This window comes from Microchirus variegatus, assembly GCF_963457635.1.
Source record: "Microchirus variegatus genome assembly, chromosome: 15".
Lineage (NCBI taxonomy): Eukaryota > Metazoa > Chordata > Actinopteri > Pleuronectiformes > Soleidae > Microchirus > Microchirus variegatus.
Window position 1 is genome coordinate 10,282,849 of NC_139816.1, and position 26,480 is coordinate 10,309,328.

Consider the following 26,480-nt stretch of genomic DNA (forward strand, 5'->3'; position numbering starts at 1 on the left):
CATTACTTAATTATTATATTTATTTGAGTATTGATTGATCGTTTCATACTTAACATGTTAAAAATAAGGGGATAATATCCTTTAACATCTCTCAGAAGGAGACAACTCCTATTTCTAAATATATTAAGATGATTTAACACTGAAACTACCTCATTTTTAACATCATCATTTTGTCTTGACAATGAACTTAAATACATATATAGATCTATATATGGCACTTTAAGTTAGAGACAAGGTAGAGAGGCCTGAAGAGTGAGAGAAAGGCCGTTTTTCAGGACAGGGTTGCCGAGTGCAGGCAGCTGAATCCTATTTACAGCAAATGTCATTAAAGTCATATTGGAGGAGGAGGAGGAGGAATAGTGAAGCAAAGCTTCTCCTAAAAGGCTTATGGTGCTCTAAAGGTAGTCTTCGTCACTTCACTGATGGCTGTAAAGGGATGAAGAATAATTTTGGATTGTTATTTACCTCTTTCTACCCCGAGCTAATCAGGTTGACATTGCTCCGTAACAGACGTGTGTGCATGTGCAAAGTGTCCCAAGTCTCCTGTGAGGATGCAACACAAAAGCCCTCTTCTCTTTCCTCCTCCTCCTCCTCTTCCATTCCTCTTCCCTTCTCCAGCGTCCTCTCTCCATCACACCATCTCTCCTTCTTGACCTTTAAAATGAGCATTGCCTCTTCTCACCAATTTACCTCCCCCTGGTCCCTCTTGTGCTTCCACCGCTCCCATCTCCACTCCACCAAGGGAGAAGCAGGTAAGAGCTGCAGCAGAGCACTCTCATACCAGAGAGGCTTTTGGTGAAGACCTGTGGCCACGAGTGGGGTGTGTGAGTGTCAGAGCGCCGAGCCCTTATAGCTTTAAGCATTGTTTACATGCAGATTCCCCATCCATTCATCAAACACCTTCTGCGGTGTACTATTTGATGTCGTAAACCTTCTATTATTACTCCATCTCATCCATTTCCTTAGCTGTCTGTCCTTCCTCTGTCCTCTCCCTCGCTCAAACCCCCACCCATCCATGTGGCTTAACAGTCACCTCAGAAATAGTCGGAGAAAGAACTGCTGAGGTGTAAAATCCTTTCTGTTCAGCACACTCCACAGCACCACCTCCTATGTAATTCCTTAACTCCATAATTCCACTTTGTGCCAGAATAATGAATGACAGAGATCTTTTTCCCCCCCTCCCTCCTCTCCCTCTAAGGTCTACACCCTAGAGCAGGGATGAATCAGGCTTCAGTGTTGGAGGTCCAGAGATATGGCCTCTTCTCCCTCTTGACCCAGCGCTGGGCTCTTAATTAAGGAAATGACAGCGCTCTGAGCAGCAGCAGCAGCAGCAGCAGCAGCAGCAGTAGCCGTAATGTAGCTAATAGTGTTACAGGCGGCCACTCAAAAGTCAGTCTCTGGTGATTTTCTATCCCCACAAACACTATTGACCTATTCGAAGCGTGCTTCTCCACCCCAGACTCTAAACACAGTATTACTTCCCCGTGGGTCCAGAGGGAGCCATCTGACTAAGAGCACCTGGAGTTATTGGCAGCAGATTATGCCCCGTGTTATTGTTGAGGGCTTTGGTGGGAGTAATGAAACACTGAGCTAAATCACTGGTGATTTGGGCTTGCTTGCATTCTACAAGGAGTTAAGTAAATCACTACAAAACCCTATGCTGAAATTACGCGAGGCCACTTTCCTCTATGCTCCTTTGGACTTAATTCCAGTCCACTCTTCTGTGGGTGGAAAGTGAGAATATCTGTCGCACGGCATTTCTTTGTCTCTGTTCTCTCTCTGCAGCAATTTGACATGTGGTTTCAACCATATCAGTGGTCAAAACATCTGTGACAGTTGAGTTTAAAGCTCATACTTCACTAACCCTAACCCTATCTGATCAACGTTTTTTGACATTTTATGGACAAAATGACTCATTGTCATATATTCACATTACAGCTTATTTTATAACTTTAAAGCAAAAACAAACTGATGAATTGATTATCAAAATAGTTCTCGGTCAATAATCTAATAACATCACAATTACAATTGCCTTCATAAAAATCACAATTAGATATTTGCCCAAATTGTTCAGCACCTACTTTTACTCACACATCACTACATTTAATAACATAAATCGCATTATCCCTTTAGCGGCGTGTTTGCTCTGTAATTACCACAAGCAGAACTCCACTTGGCATAAGAATTTATGGTTTATTATACTCATAATTTCCAATCTTTTGAAATGGATTAGATTTCAGTGGCACAATGATTGACAGCATCTCAATAGCAAAACACATGCACTCAGCCAGACGTTTTCAAAAGGACTATTATAAAAATAGAGGTTGGCTGTTCATTCTGAATTGCCTGAATCGTTACAGGCCTCTATCTCGCACATTTGACAACTTACATAATGCATTTCCACTAAAATAGCTTAAGTGTTAAAGCTTCTTTTATGGGCAAAAATTGATTCATAAATGCATTGAGGCGAAAGCTAACATGAACACAAAGCTTTCAATAACACCCATTTTATTCAGACTGTCAATGTAAGAAGCGGTTGCATTAGACAAGGTGGCATGCTGATTGCTTTATGAAATCCAGGCTAATTGTTTTGTGGCGGAGTCCTTGGGGCACCGTGCATTAAGACAGGCCGAATGAAGTCAAATAAATATAGCTCTTTGCAGCCCGACAGCACCACTGCCACCCCCCCCTAAACACATGCATACAAAGCACAGAGAGGCCCCGGTGCCTTGTGTGGCATTGAAAGTCGCTCTCCAGTGGCCACTTTGGTGATCAATGAAAGAGAATTTATCTGGTGGCGGACATTGGCAATATTTCCATGACATAAATCACATCAAATTGCACCCTGTGTCCTGTGACAAATATTATATTTCACTCTCGGTCTCTTTTCACGTCGCTGTCGGCATACGTTTGGAATTAAGACTCTTTTTTTCCGCGCAATTTAATTCATCCTCTTCCTTTTAAGTCGCACTGAACGTGAACATACTTTAACGTTAAATAGCGGTTAAAGAATGTGATTTAAGGACATGGACGCCGTTACAACGGCAACTCAACTGCTCAGAAATTCAGAAAAGAAGGTTAAAGCACCAATGTCCTTGATAAATGTAAAGCGATGTTGAATGTGCGTCGCCTGGTCTTTCATCCATTTGGCCGGCGCTTTCATCTCTCCTCGCATCAATACGTCCATTCATTCCACTTTATTCATCGTCTAACCTGCGTATAATCACAGCATCAAAGGAGTTTCTTTTAGGTAAAGGTCCGATCGAGGTTCTTCTTGTACAGTATATGCTTTTTGTATTATTGTGTACAGTGCTAATCTTCATCTGGGTATTGGCTTAAGCATCACTCACATTAGATAGGTAGATTTCTTTGAAGAAAGGCAAAGCAAAACATGTACAAAAGATTCAAGTAATAAAAAAGAATTGGAGATTGACTCCCTGGGTATTTCTCCTGTCAGCCATTTAATTTTGTTAAAGAAATTACACAAGTCCTCTGGGGGAGGATGTGCATGCGTATTTATTTATTATTGATTTTTTCCCTCGAGATAAACGCGTTAACGTTACAGATATTTGCAAGGGGATGAAGCTTTCTTAGTTATTGTGAAACGCCGCAATGAAACGCATCAAGAAATCGTTTTTTTCACTAAGTCTCCCACTCTGTTTATCAGATAGAATACATTATTCACAACCAATATCTTAAATACAGTCATGAGCCGCATGGTTGGAATCTTATTGACAATTTCATAAAGTCTCATTCTTTCTTTGTAGCTCGTAGCCTTAATTGAGCTAATTGGCTTTGTTGTAACGATAACTGGGAAAAATCGCTGTCACGAAAGTCGGTCGGAAAGTTTTAAATTGCTCTAAATGAAAATCAAGCGGCTTGTTTCAAGTCGGGAGCAAAGAAGTTAATTCAATAACGACCTCAGTGAGAAGAGACAATACCGCCTTTATGAAATCCAGTACAAGAATTTGCAACCTCATAATAGGTTCTGGGCAATCTGGACAGAAGCTTTTGCACAATAAAGGGGTTTCAAATCAGTAATAGTAATTAAAAGAAATCATTCAATAATGATTGCAATAAACTGGCACTGGCCCCCCAAAAAACCTTTAATTTCAGGATTAAAAGTCTGAGATATATCCTATATATCACATGCTTCACTACACGCTTAGAAATATAAGTGCTAAGTAGAACCATATAAGGTTCTTCGGCTTGTCCTCATAGGAGAACCCTTTTTGGTTGCAGGTTGAACCTTTTCTAAAGGTTCCACCTTTTTACCAAGAACCCTTTTAAAACCCTTTATCCAGGAAAGGGGTTTTAAAGGGTTCTCTGGATTAAAATGGTCCTTACTGGAACCATTAGCATTGCCAAGAACCCTTGAAAAACCCTTTCTTCGGGAAAGGGTTTTTCAGAAGCAAATGGTTCCAGGTAGAACCTCATCCATTGTAGAAGAACCCTTTTGGAACCCTTATTTCTAAGTGTATGCACAGACTACAAAAATAAGTCAGTTTGAGTTGTTTATTTCCTCTTTTTTGGCAACTTTGTTACACAGTTGGAGAATCATGTTAACAGCTTCATACGTTCATAAATGGTCTAAAACGACCGTATTGGACTAATATAGGTATCGGTAGATACTTGACTTTGTGCGAAAAAGTGGTATCATCCCATCTTAATCCTTACTTTTTTAAACTTCAGACAGCATTTATGCCAATAAAAGAAAGACTGAGGTAAAAATGTGCAAGATAGCAGCTGATCATTGAAGGTTTCCAGCACAAGACGTCACAGTTTCTCGCACAGGTGACACAGAGGTGAAAACAAACAGCACAGGGCAGAACAATCACTGGCAATGGGAATGGTGTTAATGACTTTTTTTTTTTTTTTTTACTTTATTCTCGCTAATTTTGGCGTGAAAGAGGCTTCAGTTAAAGATTGCTTTTCACTTGTGAAGGGGTGTTGAAAAACCTGTTAAATGCCTCTTTTAAAAAAACAAAAACAACTTTATTTAACCAGCATTCCAACTATTCAAACCTACAGCATACAGAGGACAATATAAAATATAAACAAAAGATGAAATCACATAATCAGCAGGTTTTCCGCCAAATCCAAATTAAATTGGATCATTCAGATCAGACTGAAGTCTTAAAATCTATCATTTTGTAAATCTTATGCAAAACATTCATAGCAATTATGCTAATTTAACCTTTGTTATATTGACAGTGAACACAAATAATTTTGTCATTGAATTATTATGTTTTAATCGTATAACATGCACCCTCCAGTTGCAACAAATTCTCATAGTTTTGTACTTTATCTGGAGCTTCTTTATCAACTTTAAGACACTCACACGGTCCTTCCCTGTACATTCAGACCGATCTTAATTCCATAAATGGAGAGTGCACAGGGGTGGGGCCGTGCACCACTGTGATCCATAATGGGTGAAATAATTGGTGAAAAGAGACTGGCCTGTCAAAATATTCATTGCATTGCGAGGTTGATAGGCGCGAGGCCGTGGCCGGCCAAGCAGAGGTAGGAAACCAGCTACGAGAAAACGCAGGCTTCCCCTTGGGCTTTCACATCAACCATCAACTTGCTTGAGGTTCATTTGTTAGGTCATGCCATTCACCAATTATTTGGATTTTATGTAAAGATGAAATGATTTTAGTTGGCGGAGGAGAGTTAAAAAATGTAACACATAAATATACTTGACAGGCAATGAGGTCCCGCGAGCGAGGCGATGCAATAGTGCTCTTTTAGTGTTTAGAAAACGAGAAGACCAATCCATGTATGTTTAACAAAAACTTAGACATGATGAAAAGAAAATGTTTTTTTTTTTTTTATTATTCATGGTAGAAATGTTTCGTATTTAAAAAATAATTACCCATATTGTAAAGTTAAAAAGGCTGTCTAACCTTTAAACATGGCTTTACTTTATCTCCACTTCATTCAAGGTAAAAGCCGCTTTATGAGCACATTTATGAAGATGTTTTATTCAGCTTTTGTATCGTACATAAAAAGCAGGCTTTGCGCTTATTAAATTACAGATGACACATGACCTTTTATGTAAAATGATCGCACTGATGTTTGAAAGGTAAACAAGCCAATTTTACAGTATTTTGCCTGTAAATTGATGCAACAGCTATGACTAATGGGACTTTAAGTCACTCCTCTCTGTACGCAGACTAAGCTTTTAAATCTCTAACTTCAGTAATAAAGGAGGAATTTACTAACAATTTCTTGACGGACTAGAACAAAAGCTTTAGTCGCCAAATGTTGTGCATTTACAGGCGTTCCGTAATGCACTTTTATACTTTAGATTCTCTGTAATGTAAAAGAAAGAATCTGTGGTTTGTTTTGATTTATGACTCTGAAAACACTCGGCAGTACAATCACTTCAAGTTTATATACAATGTGAGATTTTAAACTTAGAGCATGTAGTTTTAAAAACATACTGAACACATGGTAACATCAGTTGTGCTTCTGAGGAGATTTAGTCAAAATTCTGGTGCCTGTGCAACACTAATGTTTCCATCATGGTCCAGTTCTGTTTGGTATGGTATCGTACGATTTGGAACGGTAAAGCCCTGGGATACGTAACGTAATGTCGTAGTTTGACGTCGTATCGTGCCGCCATAGCGCGATGTTGTAGCGCGATATCGTAGTGTGACGTCGTAGTTTGATGTCATAGTTAGATGTCGTAGTGCGACGTTGTAGTTTGACGGAGTAGCGTGACGTAGATTGACGTCGTAGTATGACGTCGTAGATTGATGTCATAGTTAGACATCATAGTGTGACATTGTAGATTGATGTCGTAGTTAGACATCATAGTGTGACGTCGTAAATGGACGGAGTATCGTGACGTCATAGCGCAACGTCATAGTTTGACGTTATAGCGTGATGTCGTAGTTTGATGTTGTAGTTTGACATCGTAGTGTGACGTAGTTTCACATTGCAGCGGGACATCGCTGAGTGACATTGGTGCGTGACGTCGTTGCGTGACGTCGTAGCGTGACGTCGTATCATGACATCATATCGTGACGAAGTACTGTGACGTGCAACAACAACGAATCGTGACGTTGTAGTTTTACATCGTAGCGGGACATCGTAGCGGGACATCGTAGCGGGACATCGTTGCGTGACATCGTTGTGTGACGTCGTAACGTGACGTCGTAGCATGACGAAGTACTGTGACATTGCCATGCAACAACAACGAAGGACGACATCCAACCTGTCTCCACCAGGGGTCTACACGCGCATTTCAATAAGTTCACACGCTCTGCTGAGAAGTGATAATAGTCCATTCATACAGCTGGGTCTGGGTCCCTTTGACTTCATTTTCACCAGTGTACTCAATTCTTCCGATTTAACCACTACAACATGGTTTCATCTCAGTTATTTGAAGTCATGGACACAAATGCAACTTTTTTCTTTGTGTGTTCCAACTCGGTTGTAAAGAACCTTCGCGTTATAAAAGACTGTTGTCTGGGTTCAAGTTTCCACACATATTTGCTTTTGTTAGATACAAGTGCTCTACGCTTCAAACTCTCGCTGTGTTCTGTTCTTTTAAACAAATACTCCCAGGTTTTTAATATAAAAGGGTTCCTTCTGAGCGATGATTTAAGTGACAGACATCCAAAGCGTCTTTCTGAAAGATTACCTCACATTTACACAGACTGCACATGACTCCGTGTCAACAGCGAGGCGTCGTGTGTTCTTGATATCATCGGGGGGTCAAAGGGTCAGGGTCAAAGCAGCCATTTGGACCATTTAGAGCAGTCCACACTTAAAACACTGCAGGGCCGATTCAGTAAGATAGGGATTGGTGTGATACCCAACCATTGGTGTGCTTTTATTTTCCCCGCAGCCATCAGCAAGCTTATTATCATGTCCCTGTCTGCTTCTCTCCACTCTGCCCTCGCAGCAAACAGGTCTAATTGTGTCTCGTAGCTGCAGGCTCAGAACAGAGGGGGGTACGGGGTGGCTTTAGATGAGTGATACTCACTGATGTAAATGGCTGAATAATATGGCCCCAGTGTTTGTGGTGGAGCAGTAATTTAAGCCATCAGGGGCCGGTCTGCATGCATCATCTCCCATCAATGAGCCTCTCCACTGGTTGGTAATTTGTCCAGTTCTACAGTGGTTATTGATAAAACACTTAAACACAAATTCCCCTCCGTTCCCAATTGCCATCCCTCAACTGCGCACAGCACATTATTGAAATACCACAGCGTTGTCTGCGTTGTGTGTTTATTTATTAACACTCACTGTGGTCTTAACCTTTTATTCTGTTGTTTTTCTTTTCCTTTCTCTACATGAATCTCTGTTACGCTCTCAGGAGCTCGGGACGGTTCGGTCCAGTCTGACGCCAGCAGCAGTCCTTCAGAGCAGAGTCACCTGGGACAACCTCATCCAGGATATCCAATGGGTCCACAGGTGAGTGAGAGAACCCAAAATAACCTGAAACCAAAACTAAGAACGCCATGCATGCAAAATCAAATCATGTACGATTTCATAAATTGCAGGATTTGTGCTTTCATTTTTATTGCTAAGGACAAAAAGGATTGGGAAACATACGCTCACTGCTGCTGCGACTAATACTTTTGCATTAGTCTGGAATGTTAATGCGCATTAACTGACTTGGTGGGGTGATTGCCAACCGAGAGACACACAACTTTGAAGGAAACACATTTGTGAGACGGAAAATGGACCTGATTTACACGCATTAGCACTAAAAAGGGCTGCAGCAAATAATCGATTCTTAATTGATTGCTAAATTTAATCATCAACTATTTTCATAATAATCATTTTAATAATTAAAACAAGCTATGCTGTCTGGTATTGTGGTCCTATTTGTAGACAAAATAAGACATTTAGTAGAAGTACAGCTACCAAAACTATGATATAAAACTTAATTTGAATCAGTTAAGTTTATTCAAACTAGATTTTGCTTTTGATTCAAATCCACTGGCAGAAAATATTCACATTCGTATTATAGTAATAATAATAAAAACTATTTAATTGATTATCCAATTAGTTATCTTTCTTCTTCTTTCTTCTATTTAGTCCTCAATTAATGAATTATCTTTTGGTCACTCAGCCTATTGATTTAATTTATTTTCTATCAAATGAGTTTAGTGCATTTAATCACATTGACATAAACATTAGCTGAATGCTACAACCGGGGATAATTTTCAGCCAAAAATGTGAGATTACAATGTTTTTTGTCACCGCACATCATCTTCAAATGTAATTAAGCTGTGGCACTAATCAGCCGACAATACACGCCTTGTCATAACAAGCAGGGGAGCAAAGAGCCCGAGCCTGCAGCTCTGTTAATGGCTCAATCAGCCATTGTCCTATCTGATTGGATTTATTGGCCTGGTGGCTCGCCGATGTTAAATGAACGTCTATCTCATTAGTGCTGCTCAATGTCAGCTCTCAGCACACACAAACACACACAATGTCAGGTTTCCCCCCCGTCCTCTTTAATAAGGCTATTCTGCCTGAACATAGAGTTGCTCAATGACAGTCAATCCTCATCAAGATAAAACCAAAGAGGAAACATGAGATGGAGGAAAAGCTCTTCACTTTTGTTGTGAAAGTGTTCAGCGTGAGGAATCCCCTGGTGAAGGAGACAATCTGCTGCAAGTGGAGATAAAGGATGAGCTTAATTAAAAGCACTTCTCTGATTACACGCACCCTCACCGGTCAAAGTCACTGTTTTGGTAATAGATAGGAAATAAAACACAAAAGCATCTGGAGCAGGCAACAGTTAAGAGTCTGAGCCTCAGCAGGCGGCTCTCAACAGTCACCATCTAATATATTAATGCTGTCAGTACAGTCTCTGTGAAGCTAACACTTTTCAGAAACAAAGGCGCTCCGCATGCCATACCCAATTCTCTTGTTCCAGGATCAATATGTTTTGATAGATTCTCGCTCCAGAGCCGGATATTGTTCGAACAACCATTATCCAATGGTAGTTTACCCAACATGAATCCACCTTCCTTCTGTTTCCCACTTGCAGTTAGGATGACAAAAGTCTGCTATCTTGGTGATTATGGGCAATTTCTCAGTGCCAGAGCTGCCAAGCAGATAGAATATCCTATTCTCCCCTGATGGGCAGAGAGGTTGGGTACCACATCCAGCCCTGAATGGGGCTGTTTCCTATCCAGAGCCCAACACACACCCAGATCTGTGTGTCCGTGTGGCCCCTAGGAGACCACTTTTCAACGCTCAGCTGTCAGGCCTGCCAAGCAGCGTACAGCAGCTTTCCAACAGCACCTACGGTGAGAAGGAGTGAGAGCATCAGGCGAAAAAAAGGCAGAAGTGGAACTGCTTGTGAATCTGGATGAGTGATGCTGGGGGATCCTTGTGGCGAAAGCTTGTTGTGTGGCTGCTGGAAAGAGACTTAATTATCTTCACGCTAAACGCATTGTAATCTCTGATTTTGATATGCGCACATACAGTGTTTCTTCCTCAGATGGAGATTATAATCACTTCTAAAACTGGCACGACAAACAGCCTAAAGACCAAGCGCTCCCTTTCCCTCTCGCATGCTTTAAAAAGAAAATCTCCACCGTGGTTTCTCTTGGCAGCTGCCTGTGTGCCGAACAGCTGCGTGCTTCTCCAAAGCTGCCTGTAATGATAAATAAATCAGGGCTTTATCTGATTATTGTGGAATTGTCTTTTAATGTTATTCCCTTCCATGTGAGACAGTCTTTGCTGTCAACTCTCGCAATCTCATTTTGTTTGCATCAGAGATGAAACGTTCAAAGGGTGTCTTTGATTAGACGCCGTTTCAATTCGAGATTAAATTTAGTGTAAAACGCGGGATTAAACATATGTCACTTGTAGCTAACAAAGGCGTCGCCTCTGTTATTGTCCTTTGAGGATTCTTTGAGCCGCTGTATTATTATTAATTCATTTTTTTTTTTAAAGCTAATGGCAAATGTCATTTTGAATGCTCTCAGAAGTGTCATGTTGTCGTTGGTTATATACGCCCGTCGTTGTATATCAAAGCAAATGTTGAGAGTGACGAATCCTAGTGTGCGTAACTCCTCCTCTGTGCTGTTTTTCTTCTTTTAACTTCATAACAAACAGGTATTCATTGTTTTTTTTACATTTTTATTGAACCAGGAAAAAGTTCCTTTGAGATTAAGAACCTCTTTGGTGATTGGAGATACAAAAGACAATAGAACACAAAAGGAATTCACTTTCATAACTAGCTCATCCAAAAAACGGTGACTCCAGGTCTTCATTTGTCTTTCAGCGCTGATATCTTCCCCTGAGGTCTCTTCGTGCCTTTGTGTGGCTTTAAACCCATTTGACCTGTACCTTTTAAACTGCGATCACGTGTGTGTGTCGGAGTGGATGCGGGCGTTGCTGCACGGCGCTGGGTTATCACAGTGACACGCCTGTCACCTAGGAGCACCGGGCTCAGCCGTACGGTGGTCTCTTTCGCAGCAGTCAGCCCGCTGTGCAAACAGCAGACACCGCCATGCAAAACAGAAGCAGATAGCTGACAATTGGAGTTAAAGGCTTGTGAACTTAAGTCGCAGTGGGGGAGTCAACAGTGAGCACACACACACTGACAATGTAGTTTTATTCCAAACAATTCAATTTGATATTTAAAGAGTGGGTAACACTTTTAGATTAGGGAACATATATTCACCATTAACAAGGTGCTTACTAAAATGCGTATAAGTAGCATACAAGCCCTTTATTAGTCAATATTAAGCACGTATTAACACCTTATGTAGGAAATAAATCACGTCGTAATAGAGGTAGAATAAGGTTGTATAGAATAAGTTGTTAATACGTGCTTAATAATTACTAATAAAGGGCTAGTATGCACCTAGTTTAATGGTGTAATGTGTTCCCTAATCTACAGTGTTACCAAAGAGTGATGTCGCCGTACCTGTTTGTGAAAAATCGAGTTTTAAAAGGGTTTTATGTGAATAAATAACATTTAAGATGACATTCTCAGTGTATTCATGGAGATTTTAGCTGTGGCACAAACCTTCCCATTTCTGTCCAAAAGCTTTCAATGAAAACACATGTAGGTCTATTTGCAAGCCCACTCCCTCGGAAAATGCATTTGAATTCGTCTTCCACTGTGTAAAATATCTCAGAGCGATCCTTGTGATAACATATCTTTTTCCCTCTTTGGGTATGACTGCACCGATTCCACTCTAACTAATATGAATGAATGGGTACATGAAGAGATGAGAGCGATGTGTTACATCCCTCATCAGAAGAGTAAAATACTGCCACTTTTATAATGGCACTGTGTGTATTTCAGGTTCATTTTTGCGGGAAATGTTGAGCGGGATGAAACATAAATCACTCGGCGTCTCCGTGAAGGAAAAAGTTCTGAGCTCCTTTCACACAGATTGGATTTGATCTCAGTTCCAACGGCGGCGTCTTTTTTTTGATACTGTGACACAGCAACGTGCAGGATTCTGCTGCAGAGCGACCGCGTTTCATCAAAGTGCACTGATTAGTCACGCATTCAAGCTGGCGACATTCGCTTTATCGGTTTTTACTCGGTTTAAGAATCTCGGCGTGTAAAGTGGTGGGCGTCGACATGATGTCCTCATTCTGCGGTTTACTTGTTGCAGCACCAACATGTCGGACGAGGCAATTCTTCTTCTTTATTTATCATCTGTAGACTACAGAGGAGTCTCATTTATGTGGACATAAGTGAGCTGTAATTAAAAGCAGCATTAGTTATTGCTTTACACCAGTGTTTCTCACTCCTGGTCCTGGGGAGCCACTGTCCTGCATGTTTTAGGATGATCCCATATTTTGTGTCCCCTGCAGTCTCTGCTGGTGGCGCAGCAGCTGGCCAACGCTGTAGGCGGCGTGATGTCTGGGGCAGCGCCAGGCATGAACCAGCCCATCCTCATCCCCTTCAACGCAGGCGGACACCTTGGCGGGCAGCAGGGCCTGGTCCTCTCCCTGCCCACGGCCAACCTCCAGAGCCTGGTGGCTGCTGCTGCTGCGGGGGGCATCATGACGCTCCCCCTCCAGAACCTGCAAGGTAAGACAGACGGCGACCAAACCAGACTTTCAGCATAATTATTTTTTAAAGGTGTTTGGTTTGGTGAAATTGACAATGAAGTAGTTATACCTAATTATTTTTATACATGTACAATCATGTCATTGTATGAATAGTTTTTAATTCCCCCGGAATTACCCTTTATATATTTACATCAGGAGGCCGCCATTTTGGATCACCATGTTTTTACAGTCGCCCACAATAGACAAACGGAACATAATGAGTTTTGATGCTAACTGAAGGCTAGATCTACAACACAATTGGAAGGGAAGGATGACATGAGAGATGTTTTATTTGATTTGATTTGAACAGATTTATTTGAAAGAATATTTGAACTTGGAGTCATCAAGAAATAACTAAACAACAACGAAAAACATCAATTAAACTTAACACAAGTTGACACATCATGCTCAAAAGGAGTGGGAAGAAGTCTAGACTTCTTCCTTACTTATATTGTATGTTTCTCCCACTTAATAATGATAAGTGCTAATAATAATTAGAATAATAATAAATGATTAAAAAACAATTTGAACTGAACATATATTAACAAATAAGTGGATACTGAGTAACATAAATAATATTTTAATGTTTATACCTATTTTATAAACTTCCCTCTCTTAATGTGAGGCAAATGTAACTGAATTTTACACAATGAATTGTAGGGATTCTTTTTTTGATTTTTTTTTTTTAAATCATAGGTTGAGGAGGGACAAGAAACTGTATATATTTCATGTCTGCACACGAAAGTAAAACATTTTAGTTTTATGTTCTATATTGTAAAGTAAACTCCACAATACGCTGTGCAAGTGTACTGGCTGATGTATTCAGTTTAAGTCACAGTAAACGTTTACATCCCATAAAAAACACTGAAAGTAACTGGATGTTTTAAGTAGACATTAATATTTTAAATCAGTTGCTGCATGTTTATCTAAAAGTGATGTTTTTATTTGTTATCCATGATGACACATAGAACACAAAACACCACATTTATCAGCAAATATAACAAATAAATATAACAAAGACAGTATTTGTATATTTCCACTGTGTGGGACATTGTTGTTGTTTCTCACAAATAAAAATGATTTACAAAGCTTCTGCACAGGTTAGAATCCTTCAGGGGTTTGTATCCCAAAAAGCTGCCATTCTCAACTGGCCCAGAGGAACAACCGTATTAATTACAGGTCAATGTTTTGCAGTGCAGCACCAAAGCACTTTATGCCTCTTTTCTGTGCATAAGAGTGCACTGTACTTCACTTCTTTTTTTTCTTTTTTATCTCCTTTCCACCTCATCTGTCCATCCACATGCCAGTGCTTATCCTCGCCTTTTAAACTTTAATGCCCAAGTGTTCTCTTTTGATCATAGTTGTAAATGGTTTTCATTTTAATGTTTAAAACATTGTCTCTTTTATGCCATTAGATTGAAGGATGGATGGAGAAACAGTCAGTCATAAATCTTGGATGAGAGAGCCACAGTAATGTAAAAAGATGCCGGGCTACATGTAAAGCAGTGTGTTTTTAGCTTGGAGATTACAATAATGACAGTGCAGCACAAAGTGCAGGGAAGCCTCTCCCTTCATGTGAAATGGATAGACAGATGCCCTGAGTGAGGAAATGTGGAGGTAGAAGCCTAATGGACACAAACATGCATAAATAACAGCAGCCATCGCTGTGGGCAGAGCTTTTAATAAACCTGCATCTACCCAGCGAGTTCGTCAGCGTATCCGTCAGTGGTGGACGATAATGGGCCCAGCAGGCCTGTCTCACTCGCACTTTAACAGATCTTCCTCCTTGGTGCACGAGGGACAACCCAGAGGCTTCAGTGATCTGATGAACTGATCGACAGACACATTGTCAGGGTGTCAGGATGCCAAAACAAACACCTCTCCGTCATCCTTATTGTTCACCGCCAAACAAACCAACAGACAGCCTGGAATCCAGTGGCCTGATAAAATTCCCCCATCCATGAGAGATAGTGGGAAAAAAAAAACACTGTAGCCTCTGTGGCAGATCTTTTTTTAAGAGTGTGGACTGACAGACTGCCTGTTCGCACGTCCTCTTATCTGAGGGGGATTCATTGAAGGGACCTCCGTGGAGAGAAAGTGACACAAGTCACGAGTGAAGCTAAATGTCTTGACTGTGTCCGGGCCCCTCTGGCCACACAGTGCTCCTCCACTCTCCCCTGTCGGAGTTCATCACAGCTGCTCTGAATGAGGCCTGCTGGCACAGCACCTCTGTCAGACAACTGCAACTCTGGCCTCTGCCCCCCCCCCCCCCCCCTCTCCCATGCATCCCCTCCCCTCCACTCCCAGCTCCACTGGGTCTCCAGGACTGATTATTCACACATAAAATACAGAGCCCAGCGCTGTCGCCGGGGAGCAGTGGGCTCATTTCACGACCTCAGGAACAAGTGTGCTTTACAGCACTCACGCTGCGAGCTAATTAGTGTCAGATCAGACACAAGACAACTGCGAGGCACAGTAATGAGACTCCAGGAGGAGCCCCGACCAATGGTGGTATTTAAATGTAATGAAGCGGCTAATGACCAACTAATAAGGCTGTTTGTCTTGGAGAACGGGGCAGTCGAGGGTGGAGGAACTGTGTACTTAACCCAGAGAGAGTCGGCGTGCTGGCAGCCACAGAGTCCTCACACATCAACACTGTGTTTACTAGTTACAAGTTAATTTAGGGCACATTTATGGACTTAAATCCAAATTATTTATTTTATTTTTTGGAATCTTTTATCCCATCGTGAAGCCTATGTGGCGCCATGTTGACGTGTTGCAACTGGAATGTTCACAGGTGTCGCCATTAACCAAGCTCCTATTGGATGATATCAGCTGTCAATCAAAGGGATGTCCGCCAGGCTGTACAAAGCTGTACTTTAGCATCTATTTTCCTCTGAGTGGGAACAGAATTGAAACTCGTGATTTACTCCTCAGGAAAATCAACCAAGTGGTAAATAAGCTGATTTTTCCATAGACTTACATTGAAATTTTTTTTCACAACCTGCAGTGTCACCCCCCCTAGTGGCTATTTGTTATACTCCTACTTCCTGATTGACTTCACTCAGGAAACTGGAACACTCTGTCCAATTTTGTAAAAGGTATATGGTTTAAATGGTATTTACTCGCAGGTTTGGTTTGGTCATTATTTTGAAGGACATTTTGAAATAGAAAAACAACAAAATAGTAAAATTATCACTGAGCTGTTTTGGTGATAATTGCCTTTTTTTTCGTGTTCATGTAGATTAAAAAATAACAGGTATACCAGCTACTTTTATTGTTAAAGAGGATTTATTCAGCTCTAATGAGTGAAATTATTGGAGAGCACAACAATGGCACATTGATAAGTCATTGTTATCGTGCTAAATAGGCTGGCTCAAGCTAATTCTGACAGGAAGAAACCTGGCCGGTCTGTTGTGAGCTTCAGGAAAGCAGCTCCTTCAGACTGTGATGAATAACTATCACTGTAATGGGGGCCGCGCTGCAAAGTTGGAGCGGTTGCTTGAATAAAAACCGAGCAGCATCCTGTGGCAGACTCGGTAAACACAGGCACCGTTGTAACTGGTTATTTGTCAGAATGATTTATGCTCACAAACATGCAGTAAAAAACAAATTCCCAATGAAACTAAACAAGAGAGAAAGTTATCTTTTGTGACAGAGTGCACACAATTCTCGCTGACTTCACAGAGGCAAAAACTAGGTTGGGTCATGCTTGAGGTCTGTTTATATGACAGCTCATAAGAATGTAAAAAAAACAACAACAACATGATTTTCATAGTTTTTAACACGAGTGTGTGACTGAGGCAGACAGAACATGTGCAGATATTTGTTGGCTGTATTTTTAATAGGTTTCATTTCACATGTAACAGCAAAGCATTATTAGCACACTTGTAAAAGCAGTTGTATCAAAGCACTGTACATGTAATGCACAATGGGAGGAAGCAGAACAAAGTCTCATCTGTCTACTCCTCTTCACCGTGACTCACTCAGAGCTAATGCAAGAAGCTAGTTTACCGGCGCTCTGTCATATTAATAAGCATCTCCCTTCTTATTTGCTCTCAGTAGAAAAAAAAAAGCCAGGCAGCGCATCACATCAGAGAGTGGAGTTTTAATGGTGAGGTGAGAGAATTGTTCCTCTGTAGTCGTCCGCAGGAAAACACAAAACAGCACTCAGGCTTCCCCCCCGATAAAGGTCGGCATCCCACTCACCTGCAGTAATGAGACACGATGTCGGTGCCAATCAAAGGCGCGTCTGCCGTTTTGATGGAAATGCTCAGTGGTGTCGTTCGCAGGTTGCGCTTGTTGGCACGATACAAATTAGGGAAATCACTTCGCTCATTACACAACCAAAGGCTGGGCTCCTGAGGGGGGAGAGGGGGAGGGCAGAGCCAGATGTTTCCACACTAGTTAGACACATCAGACTGCATCTCTTCTGCCTCAGCTGACTGCTGCTCCTTTAAGATGTTAGCTCACCGGGCCGAGCCACTGACTTAACCTCGGTCTGCTGTGGGAATGCTTCTGTGTCCCTTTACCCATTACATTATCGGAGCTGGAGAACTTCAAACATCCTTTTTGGGCTTGTTATAGCCTCACTAGTTGCTCACTGTGGGATTCCTTTCCTTGTGTGTTTTTGTCAGAGTCATTTTGGCGTAAGAAAAGAGACAGGCTATTGTCCGTGAACGCGGGATAAGAAGTCCACATTTCCTTACACGATGTCCCTTTCTCCCTCATTGCTGTTTAATTTGAAGCGCTCTCAAGCCGTGTGTGTATTCCACGCCGTCCTTTAATGATTTAAACTTTGCTGTGGCTGCGAGATGACTCGCAGGGGAGAGAGCTGCATTAAATAAATAACAGTGATAAAATGTAGACCTCATACATTTCAAAGCTAATGCAACTAGCAGTGCAATAGGAGCAGCTGCACACAGTCCTGGAGCGGTAATTTGATTGATTTGTTGTGACAGCAGCCAAATAATTGAGAGTGAGAGGTGCTGCTGGAGATGAAGCGCAGGCTGAGGCAGGTTCGCCAAGGCAGTCCCAGCAGATACGGCACCCGGGTTCTCATCTCTGCCATTGATATCTGCCAGTGGTTTATTGTTTGTCTTCAATAAGCAGCTTGGAAACGTGCGGCGGCGGCGGCTGTGGTGGAAGGGGGGGTTAGTGCCTTTGTGACAGTTTGCCGACGGAAATAAGAGGGCGGGGGGGGGGGGGGGATCACCAATCAAAACGTACAGAGGAAGCGATGAGAGGGTTAGAATCAAACACATAAATTTATAGCCGGGGCTGATGCGCAGGTTTACTGTACATGCACGAGTGAACACACAGACACACTCCCATGAGACTCCTGATTTATACTCTCATGTCTTTTTTTGATGCCGAGATGTGAGTAAATTTTACTCTCCCCCCCCCGGTGTTCCACTTGTTGCAGACAATGCTAATGATTTGTTCGGAGTTCAAGCTACACATATTTCATAATTGCACAAAAATAACTACAAATGATGCATCTGATTATGGAGCATGTTTCCTTTTTTCTTTCTTTTAAACCTATGTATCCCAAGATATTTTTTTGCGTTTTCCATCCGGTGTAAGAAACGCAAGCGCTGTTTGTCGTAAACACATGCTGCCTTTTGAGGAGTGAGGACAGTAGAGCACACAGCCAGGCCCTGAAATAGAAAGAAAGAAATAAAAGAGAGGAGGAGAAAAAAAAGGAGGGGTTTAGTGTTTATGGCAGTGTGGAGGAGGAGGACAATAATATTGTTAATCAGATGTGGTTGTGTCTGCTCCTCCACAGCAGACCCTGACATCTGCCCCCACCGGTAAACACTGGGGGAGGCTTTTTGCAAACCTGACATAAATACACAGACTACGAGATAGTCTGTCCACATTACACACTGTGTCTGCCCTGTGTGCACTGTTTACGCACAGTGTGCACAGAGTGTGATGCGTTTATTTAAATAGATTTTTTTTGCAGTCGTTAGGCCCGGGCGATACGGCTTATGAATGATATCTTTATGTTTTTAGGCTATATTTCGATATATCGCCGAGTTCAGGACAGTGACAATGCGTTATTAATACTGCAATGCACACAAAAATAAATAAAGGAATAAAGCAATGTCTTTATTCTAGCTGTTACTGATCTGTATTACAGGCAGTTGTTAAAATCAGAATATTCTACATGTGTAAGAGGATAGATAGATAGATAGATAGATAGATAGATAGATAGATAGATAGATAGATAGATAGATAGATAGATAGATAGATAGATAGATAGATAGATAGATAGATAGATAGATAGATAGATAGATAGATAGATAGATAGATTTACAATATAATATACATATCATACTATTTGACTACAGTTGTACTGCAGCAGCCTTCAAAACCAGTAAAAAACAAGATCATAGATGCCACGATATCCAAAATCTAATAGGATGTCTTGTCCCCTGTCAATAATTCTTGATATAATATCAATACATTGCCCAGATCTAGCAGTAGTATATTGGGTGGGCACAGTTTACTGAATTAGGAGTTGAAATTACAGTTTGACAGTTTTTGCTTCCTGTTACATGAAAAAATTGAGATATTCTAAATTATTCCATCATAATGCATCTGTTTTTGATTCTCTCAGCTCTGTAGAATGTGGGATTCAACCAAATTAATAGTATATTATTAAGTATATTTAAAAATTGTTGCATAAATTAAATGTCATCATCAGTCTTTTCTAAAAACTTGCGTTAATCACAAGTCAGTGGTTTCGACAAACAACAAGGCGTTGAGTCCGATATAAATTACAGTACATAATAATGTGTTGTTTTTCCTTGATATTTCAACACTTGTGAAAATGCTTCCAGTAAATGTCTTGACCACTTGGCCCCGGAGTTGTTTTGTGGAAATTACATCGCACTTTCTCCCTCCACTTTTGGGGCCCCGGTTGTTTCCGGAAAGATTTGCTAAAGGTCTGTCGGTATATTGCTGAGGTGCAATCCAGAGGCTTTCAGCAACAGTCTGTAGCCAAGCATTTTAAATGAAAATTGATTTGTGATTTACATGGTCAGTGAGGGGAAAATGAACTTATGAAATGTTGTAAATGAAATATTAGACAAGGTGCAGTGGGAGAGAGCAGACAGAGATGGTAATCTTGTGGAACTGGAATTCCCGCCTGGCAGAACTGGGTGACATTTTACATTTATCTGTGTTCTGCATGAGTTGTAATGTTAATGGTAATTTTATTGGACTGAACTGAAATGAAAATGGTGTTATCACCGATTGCTTCAAATGCGGAATTGTGTAAAGCAGCATAGCTGCATCCTTTATTTCCCCGTTCCCCGGTAATGTGAGTCATTGCATAATCTGTCCTGAGGTTGCATGTGTATGTTCAGCCTTTTTTATATCAGTGCGTCCAGAGCACCATGTCATACACCCTTACCACACAATGGAATACACAATCTGTTGTGTTTTCATGTTCATGAAAAGGCCACATTTGTTCAGAAATGTCTGTCAGCTAGGTATTTACTTATATTTGTGTAAATCACAGTGACTTAATATAATATGTTATGTTTCTGCTTATGTAAAAAACATAAGCAATTCAATTCAATTAAATGTTATTTGTATTGCGCCAAATCATAACATACATTATCTCAAGGCACTGTACAACATCATGCAGAGCAGAGAAACTCAACAATTCACACAATGAGAAAACACTAGGCATCAGTGGAGAGAAAGATGTGCAGACATCTGCCTCGACCGGTTGGGGTGAAAGGAACAATGGGGGATAGAGGAGAGGGATGAGGTAGAGACAGAAGAAAGGGACCAGGAGCAGATATACAACAAATGTGTCAAGTTAGAGTCAGTGATGACATATTTATAGAAATCTGCATTTTTATCCGAGGAAATGGTTCATTCCATTTTGATCGCTTTTTAAATACATAATTCGTGAAACATAAGAATGAGGAAAGACATTTGCTTACTAATTTACTTTGCAAAATCAAACACAACAACAACTTCCATGATCTCATGCTGCTCCCAACATCATCACTTTTGTTGGAGACCCCCTAGTGGCAGAATTTCAATCATTCTGTGCATTCAAATGAATGAATTGTACTGAAAAAAGTTAGATTTTTCCATTGTAATCCAACAATTAGTTCACTAAAACAAACTTAAAACTGCTGTGCATGCAGAATTGTTTCCATTAACCTCATTTTCAGCCGGGTGTTTAAAAGGTCATAATATAAACAAACACATTATCAATGTGGATCTATCACAGACTTAATAATACAAGCAAGTCAATGTAGCATTACACTGGGATCAATACTACTTACACTCAGCCCAGATGTTCTAATTTTGATCAATACCTTGTGCAATGAATGTTTCCTATTTCCACTCTGGCCGTGTACAACATGTATGGATTTTCATAGAGCTGGCTCTTCCCCGTGTTTGGTAGAGAAAAAGAACCAAAGAAGAAATAAAGTGATCCTGCGGCAGCAGCAGACAGAGGTAGTGGGAGTGTGGGAGCCACCGTGGATCACACAGAGGTCACTTTTAAACACAGCTCTCCAGTTCCACGGGTGTGAAACCAAAGAGCCTGTGGTGACATTTTGTTAGCAGATGGTGTGGAACCAAACCCCTCGCCAGTGAGGATCTCTTAGCCGCTGCTGAAAGCTATCTGTGGTTACTAATTGCTGACCAGGGCCTAATTACCTTAATTAATGGCTGAGGTATCTGGGGTCCAGGTTTGCGGGGGCTTTTATCAGTATCAGTGCAGCTTAAAAGGTCCCACAGGAGGTCTGAGGAGCGTGTAGGGCCCCGTGGGTGCTATTTCTGGACTAACTGCAGACACATCACAGATGGATCCTGTGGCAGCAGTACAGCACGGCGTGTTTGCAAAGAGCTATCTATTACTTAGGTAAACCTCTCTTATGAAAAGGGGCTTTTTTTGATTGTCTACTTGCATCTTATCTTCTACTTAGATAGATTAATCGACCTAATGAACGCTATTTTTTGTAATAATCAGCATTGGACAGTTGTTATGTAATTAATTGGCTGTATTAGTATTTGCTATGTATGTACATTTACACATTTTCCCCTGAAAGTTATGTAGTTTATACATCATATACTGTGTATTGCAATTATGACAAAATGAGACTATAGAGATGGATCTTAAGTGTTAAATATAGCTCAATAGTATTCGACCGGCCAATACCGATCTTTAGAAATCAGTTTTTCTAATTATGATAATTTTTTTTTGTCCAATTTTACTTTTTCCTGTAACGCATATTACAGAAAAAGTGCTGTATAAACATTTATTTGTCACTTATTCTTATCTTACTTTCTGTGTCCATCACTTTTAAGATACTGAAGGCCCAGTTAAATCCTCTTTTATTCAAGATTCAAGAATCATTTATCGTGCATACACATTACTAAATATCGTTTGGTAACTCTCGGCACGATACTTTGGGATACAAGCACAGTTTATAAATGGTTAAAAAAATACACAAAACACTACAAATTGTGAATACATTGTACTATAATCGGCAGCATTAGATTAAGAAAAGAATGATACAAATCTTCCAAAAAATATCAACACTGATTTCCAAAGATCGGTATCGGCATCAGCCGGGGGAAAAAACCCTGCATCAGTCGACTTCTGCTTTTCACTTTTCCATCCTAACTCACTGCTGTGATTCGCAGTGACAAAGTAGACGTTGTCACCTAATTCTTTTCACCCCCACCACAGGCCGTGGGGGTGGTTTTTGTTCAGTGGGCTCTCACTGTGAAATTAGCCCGGGCGATTTTCATTTTCCAGCTGCAGTGAAATGGTTAAAAGACACAGATCAGCCAGTATGAAAATAGAACTGATTCAACAAAATCCGCTGCTTCCCCTTGCTTGCTTGCTCCTCAACCATCCAGCAAAAAAAAAGAAGAAAAACCTCCCCCACTTCCCCCTCCTCTTTCCCCCCCCTTTCCTCCCTCCCTCCTCCCTCCCTCCTCCCCCTCCTCCCCCAGCCCCCGTCAGGCACCTTGTCCGCATCTGAGGAAGGCTTGTAAGTTTCGGGTGCATACATTTCTTTTGATGATATATTGTCCCGGTGCGGAATTTCATTTACTGCTGCTGCCCTTTGCTGAACCTGTTGCTAGTCAGTGAGCACGATAAGCGTATAAGTAGCATGCTACTTCATTCATCATACATCGTTCTGGGCTCTCAAATATCTCATATGAGATTCAGGAAGAAACTACTAAACCGGCACAAAAGATCCCACCAGGATCAGCTGAGGTGCCATTAAAAGTGCTGTGTACATAATACAGCACAGTTTGGTACTTGTTATCAAATACACACATTTTTTTTAGTGTTGCATCTACAAAACACTAGCCCCTCATTTCATGGCGTACACGTTGTTTGTGGTGGTGGTGGTGGTGGTGGTTTTCTTGTCTCAAGTGCGGTGCTCGTCTTGTACATTATTCCGTTCACATTGCATTTTGAATGCATGCATTCTGAAATCTGTTTTTCCCCCCCTCAATCGTATGGTGGCTGCTCTTGTGTTGTATTAAACAGCATTAATAATCACAAGGAGCTCAGTGTCACTCAGAAGTCTCCACATCACTGAGGCAGACAGTGTTGTGCTGCTGGGCATGTTGTGCTGTGTGAAAGTGCTTACACGCTCCCTCAGACAACCAAAGGGAATAATTAAAGACAGAAGATGGAGGCAGAAGAATGGAAAGCAAATCCCATTGTTTGGGGTTATTTCATCCCACTGAATTTCTTTCTCTCACTTTCTTTCACTCTCTTCTTATGCCCCCCCCCCCCCCCCCCCCAAATGCACTGTGGGTATGTGGCACGCTATCAAAAGCATATGTAAGCGAAGCAGCGTAGAACAAAAGCCCTATGATGTCCTCCTCATACCCACATTGTCTTTTGATTATTCTACAATCACTTTATATCTGTGTAAGTTGGAAAAGGAATGGAAGGCTTAATAACCTGATAATATACAACACTGTAGCTGCTCACAAACCACCAGATGGTGTTGCTCGTTCTTTATTTGTTCTCGTGTTCCCTAATGGCATAATTTCTTCAAGCCCTCGCTATCAAAGTTGTTACCAAAATAATCCACAATGAAATTCAGATTTAAGGTGAATTAGAGTGTTAGAGCAACTCCATTCCACTCCATTTCTAGAGCAGTAAATGTAGCCCCTCAATCTCTCGCAGCTTTTACTGTCATTCAGAGAGCACTCAGTCATCTCCGTGCATCAGGCCCCGCAATATTGATTTTTCCACCCACTGAAACAGCCGCATGAACATAAATTTTGCATGAGGCTTTTACTCACGGCCCCTGCTTTGGTCTGACGACACATGATGGGACCGTGAACGCGCTGTAATAACCCAGTCTGTCCTGCCAAGCAGACAGACACTTTAAAAGACAAGATGGAGGGGGGTCCAACACCTTCTGGACTCTGAAGGACAAAAGTGAGTGACCTCCCACTGAGCACATCAGTGTTGCACACTACGCAAGCGTTTGAAAGAAGAGCGAAACCTCTCCACGGGGTGGGATTTATGTTATTTTTATATTTTTGTATACAAAAGATCCAATCAGTTCGGGCTTTTTGTGTGCGTGATAAAAAAAATATAGTTCAATATCATAAAAATTGTTGATTTTGAAAATATCTATAGCTAATTTCCTGTATAACATTTGGGAGGATTTATTGTCAGGATATACAGATATGTATATGGTGGGGAACGTTCAAACTCAAATCTTAAAATCCTGTTTCCGTATGGTCCAGTAGAGGGCGATGTGATGACAGCTCGGCCTAAATTCACGGGGAAAAAAGAAGACGGCAATGCTTTGTCCTCCTTAGAGGACAATCGTGACACGAACACATCTGAAAAGTTTAGTTATTTTAGGTTCTACGCGATATGACAAAGTGATCTGCAATCTGTGGACTGACCTGTTAGCTTAGCAGTTAACTACACTTCAGTAATATGCAATAAGATGTGACTAATAATAATAAATATTATTTTATTATTATTATTACATATAAAAGCAGCATATATCATCAAGGATTACACACATCATATGTTTGAACTATTACCATCCAGCAGACGTAACAGATCCTTAAAAACCTGTTACTTTGCTATTTGCAAATTTGTTGATTTTATATTGGTTTCATGTTGTCTTATGATGTTTGTGTTGGCGGTGCATGTGTGTTGGTTGCTTACAATGACAATAAACTGATATAATCTATCTGACCTTTAGAAGGAATTGCAAGTTACTTTACATACGTACATATGTTTAGAAAAATGTTTATCAGTAACAGCCTTATAAAAGTGTACAATTGCTTTAAAATTGAAATTGTTCAGTTTTAGAAAGCTTAGAATAAGCCTCTTATGTGCACTTGAGGTAAGGGCCTTGCTTAAATCATCTTGTGCCACCATGTTTCAAAAGTTTTAAAGTGGAACCTGAAAAAAAAGAGATTCTAGTATGTGAAGGCCACCGTCGTTCTCTGACTCGTTTGGGAACGGCAGCAGTGAGCGATGACATATCCCCCGTCTCCTCTAACAACGTCCCCAGCACATAGTGTGACACCACAAATCAGTATTAAAAGCCAGTAAAAGTCAATCAAACCAACAACTGGAACACACTCTTCAGAAATGAATAGAATCTGGTCAAAGTATAAACCGGAGATCACGTTGCTCGGGACCCCCTGGAACTTTCTCAAGTGCTCTTTCGAGGTCCCTGGACCACACTTTGGAAATCAATAACGTGGCATAAGCAAAGCAAAAGGACAACATTATTGAGTGCTGGGGGATTTTTCTTGTATGTGTAACATCTCCAAGGAGAGGATTTGATTCTTTGAAACACTTCCCTTGGAGTGAGATTTCTGCAACACAGCTGGATATTGCCTTACATCACAAAATGAAAGTATTATCTTTGGATCCTTACAAGTGATGTGGTTTAGTCTGTAAAACCCTGCCGCTTCGTGACTCTTGATTCTTGTTTCTTAAGTGTGTCTATATACTTTTTTTTTTGGGTGGAGGCTGAGTTTATTTTCTCCATGTTTTCTTCAGCCGCTGCCAAAGTAGGAATCTATTCTCATTTACTTTAAGATCACTTTAATGTGATTATTTATATAGACTAGCTGGTCCAAGGAAACTACATTGTAGTCCCTCTGTGTTTAATCAAAATATAGAAATAAACAAGCAAGAACAGGTTTAGGTGAAATAATTCATGCTGAAGTTATCAGCCTAATCTTTGAAACAAATACTTTGGTCACACTTTATATTAAGGAACACATAACACACTTAGCTTGGTGCTTACATGTATGCATGCATATAAGTAGCATGCGAGCTCTTTATTAGTAAATATTAAGCACGTATTAACACCTTATTTAGGAAAAATCTTAATTAATGTCGTGAGACTTGAGGTGTGTCTCTCCCG

General features: G+C 40.8%; 1 protein-coding gene across 1 annotated transcript in view; it reads left to right on the forward strand.

Moving 5' to 3' along the window:
- The window catches only part of pou6f2 (POU class 6 homeobox 2), a gene marked incomplete at its 3' end in the record, with an annotated part of 85,213 nt that overhangs the window by 14,882 nt on the left and 43,851 nt on the right, over positions 1–26,480 (forward strand). Inside the window, exons 3-4 of the mRNA XM_083902045.1 lie at positions 8,330–8,427; positions 12,817–13,036. Of these exons, the coding sequence (XP_083758171.1) occupies positions 8,330–8,427; positions 12,817–13,036 (318 nt within the window). The remainder of the gene's footprint in view (positions 1–8,329; positions 8,428–12,816; positions 13,037–26,480) is intronic.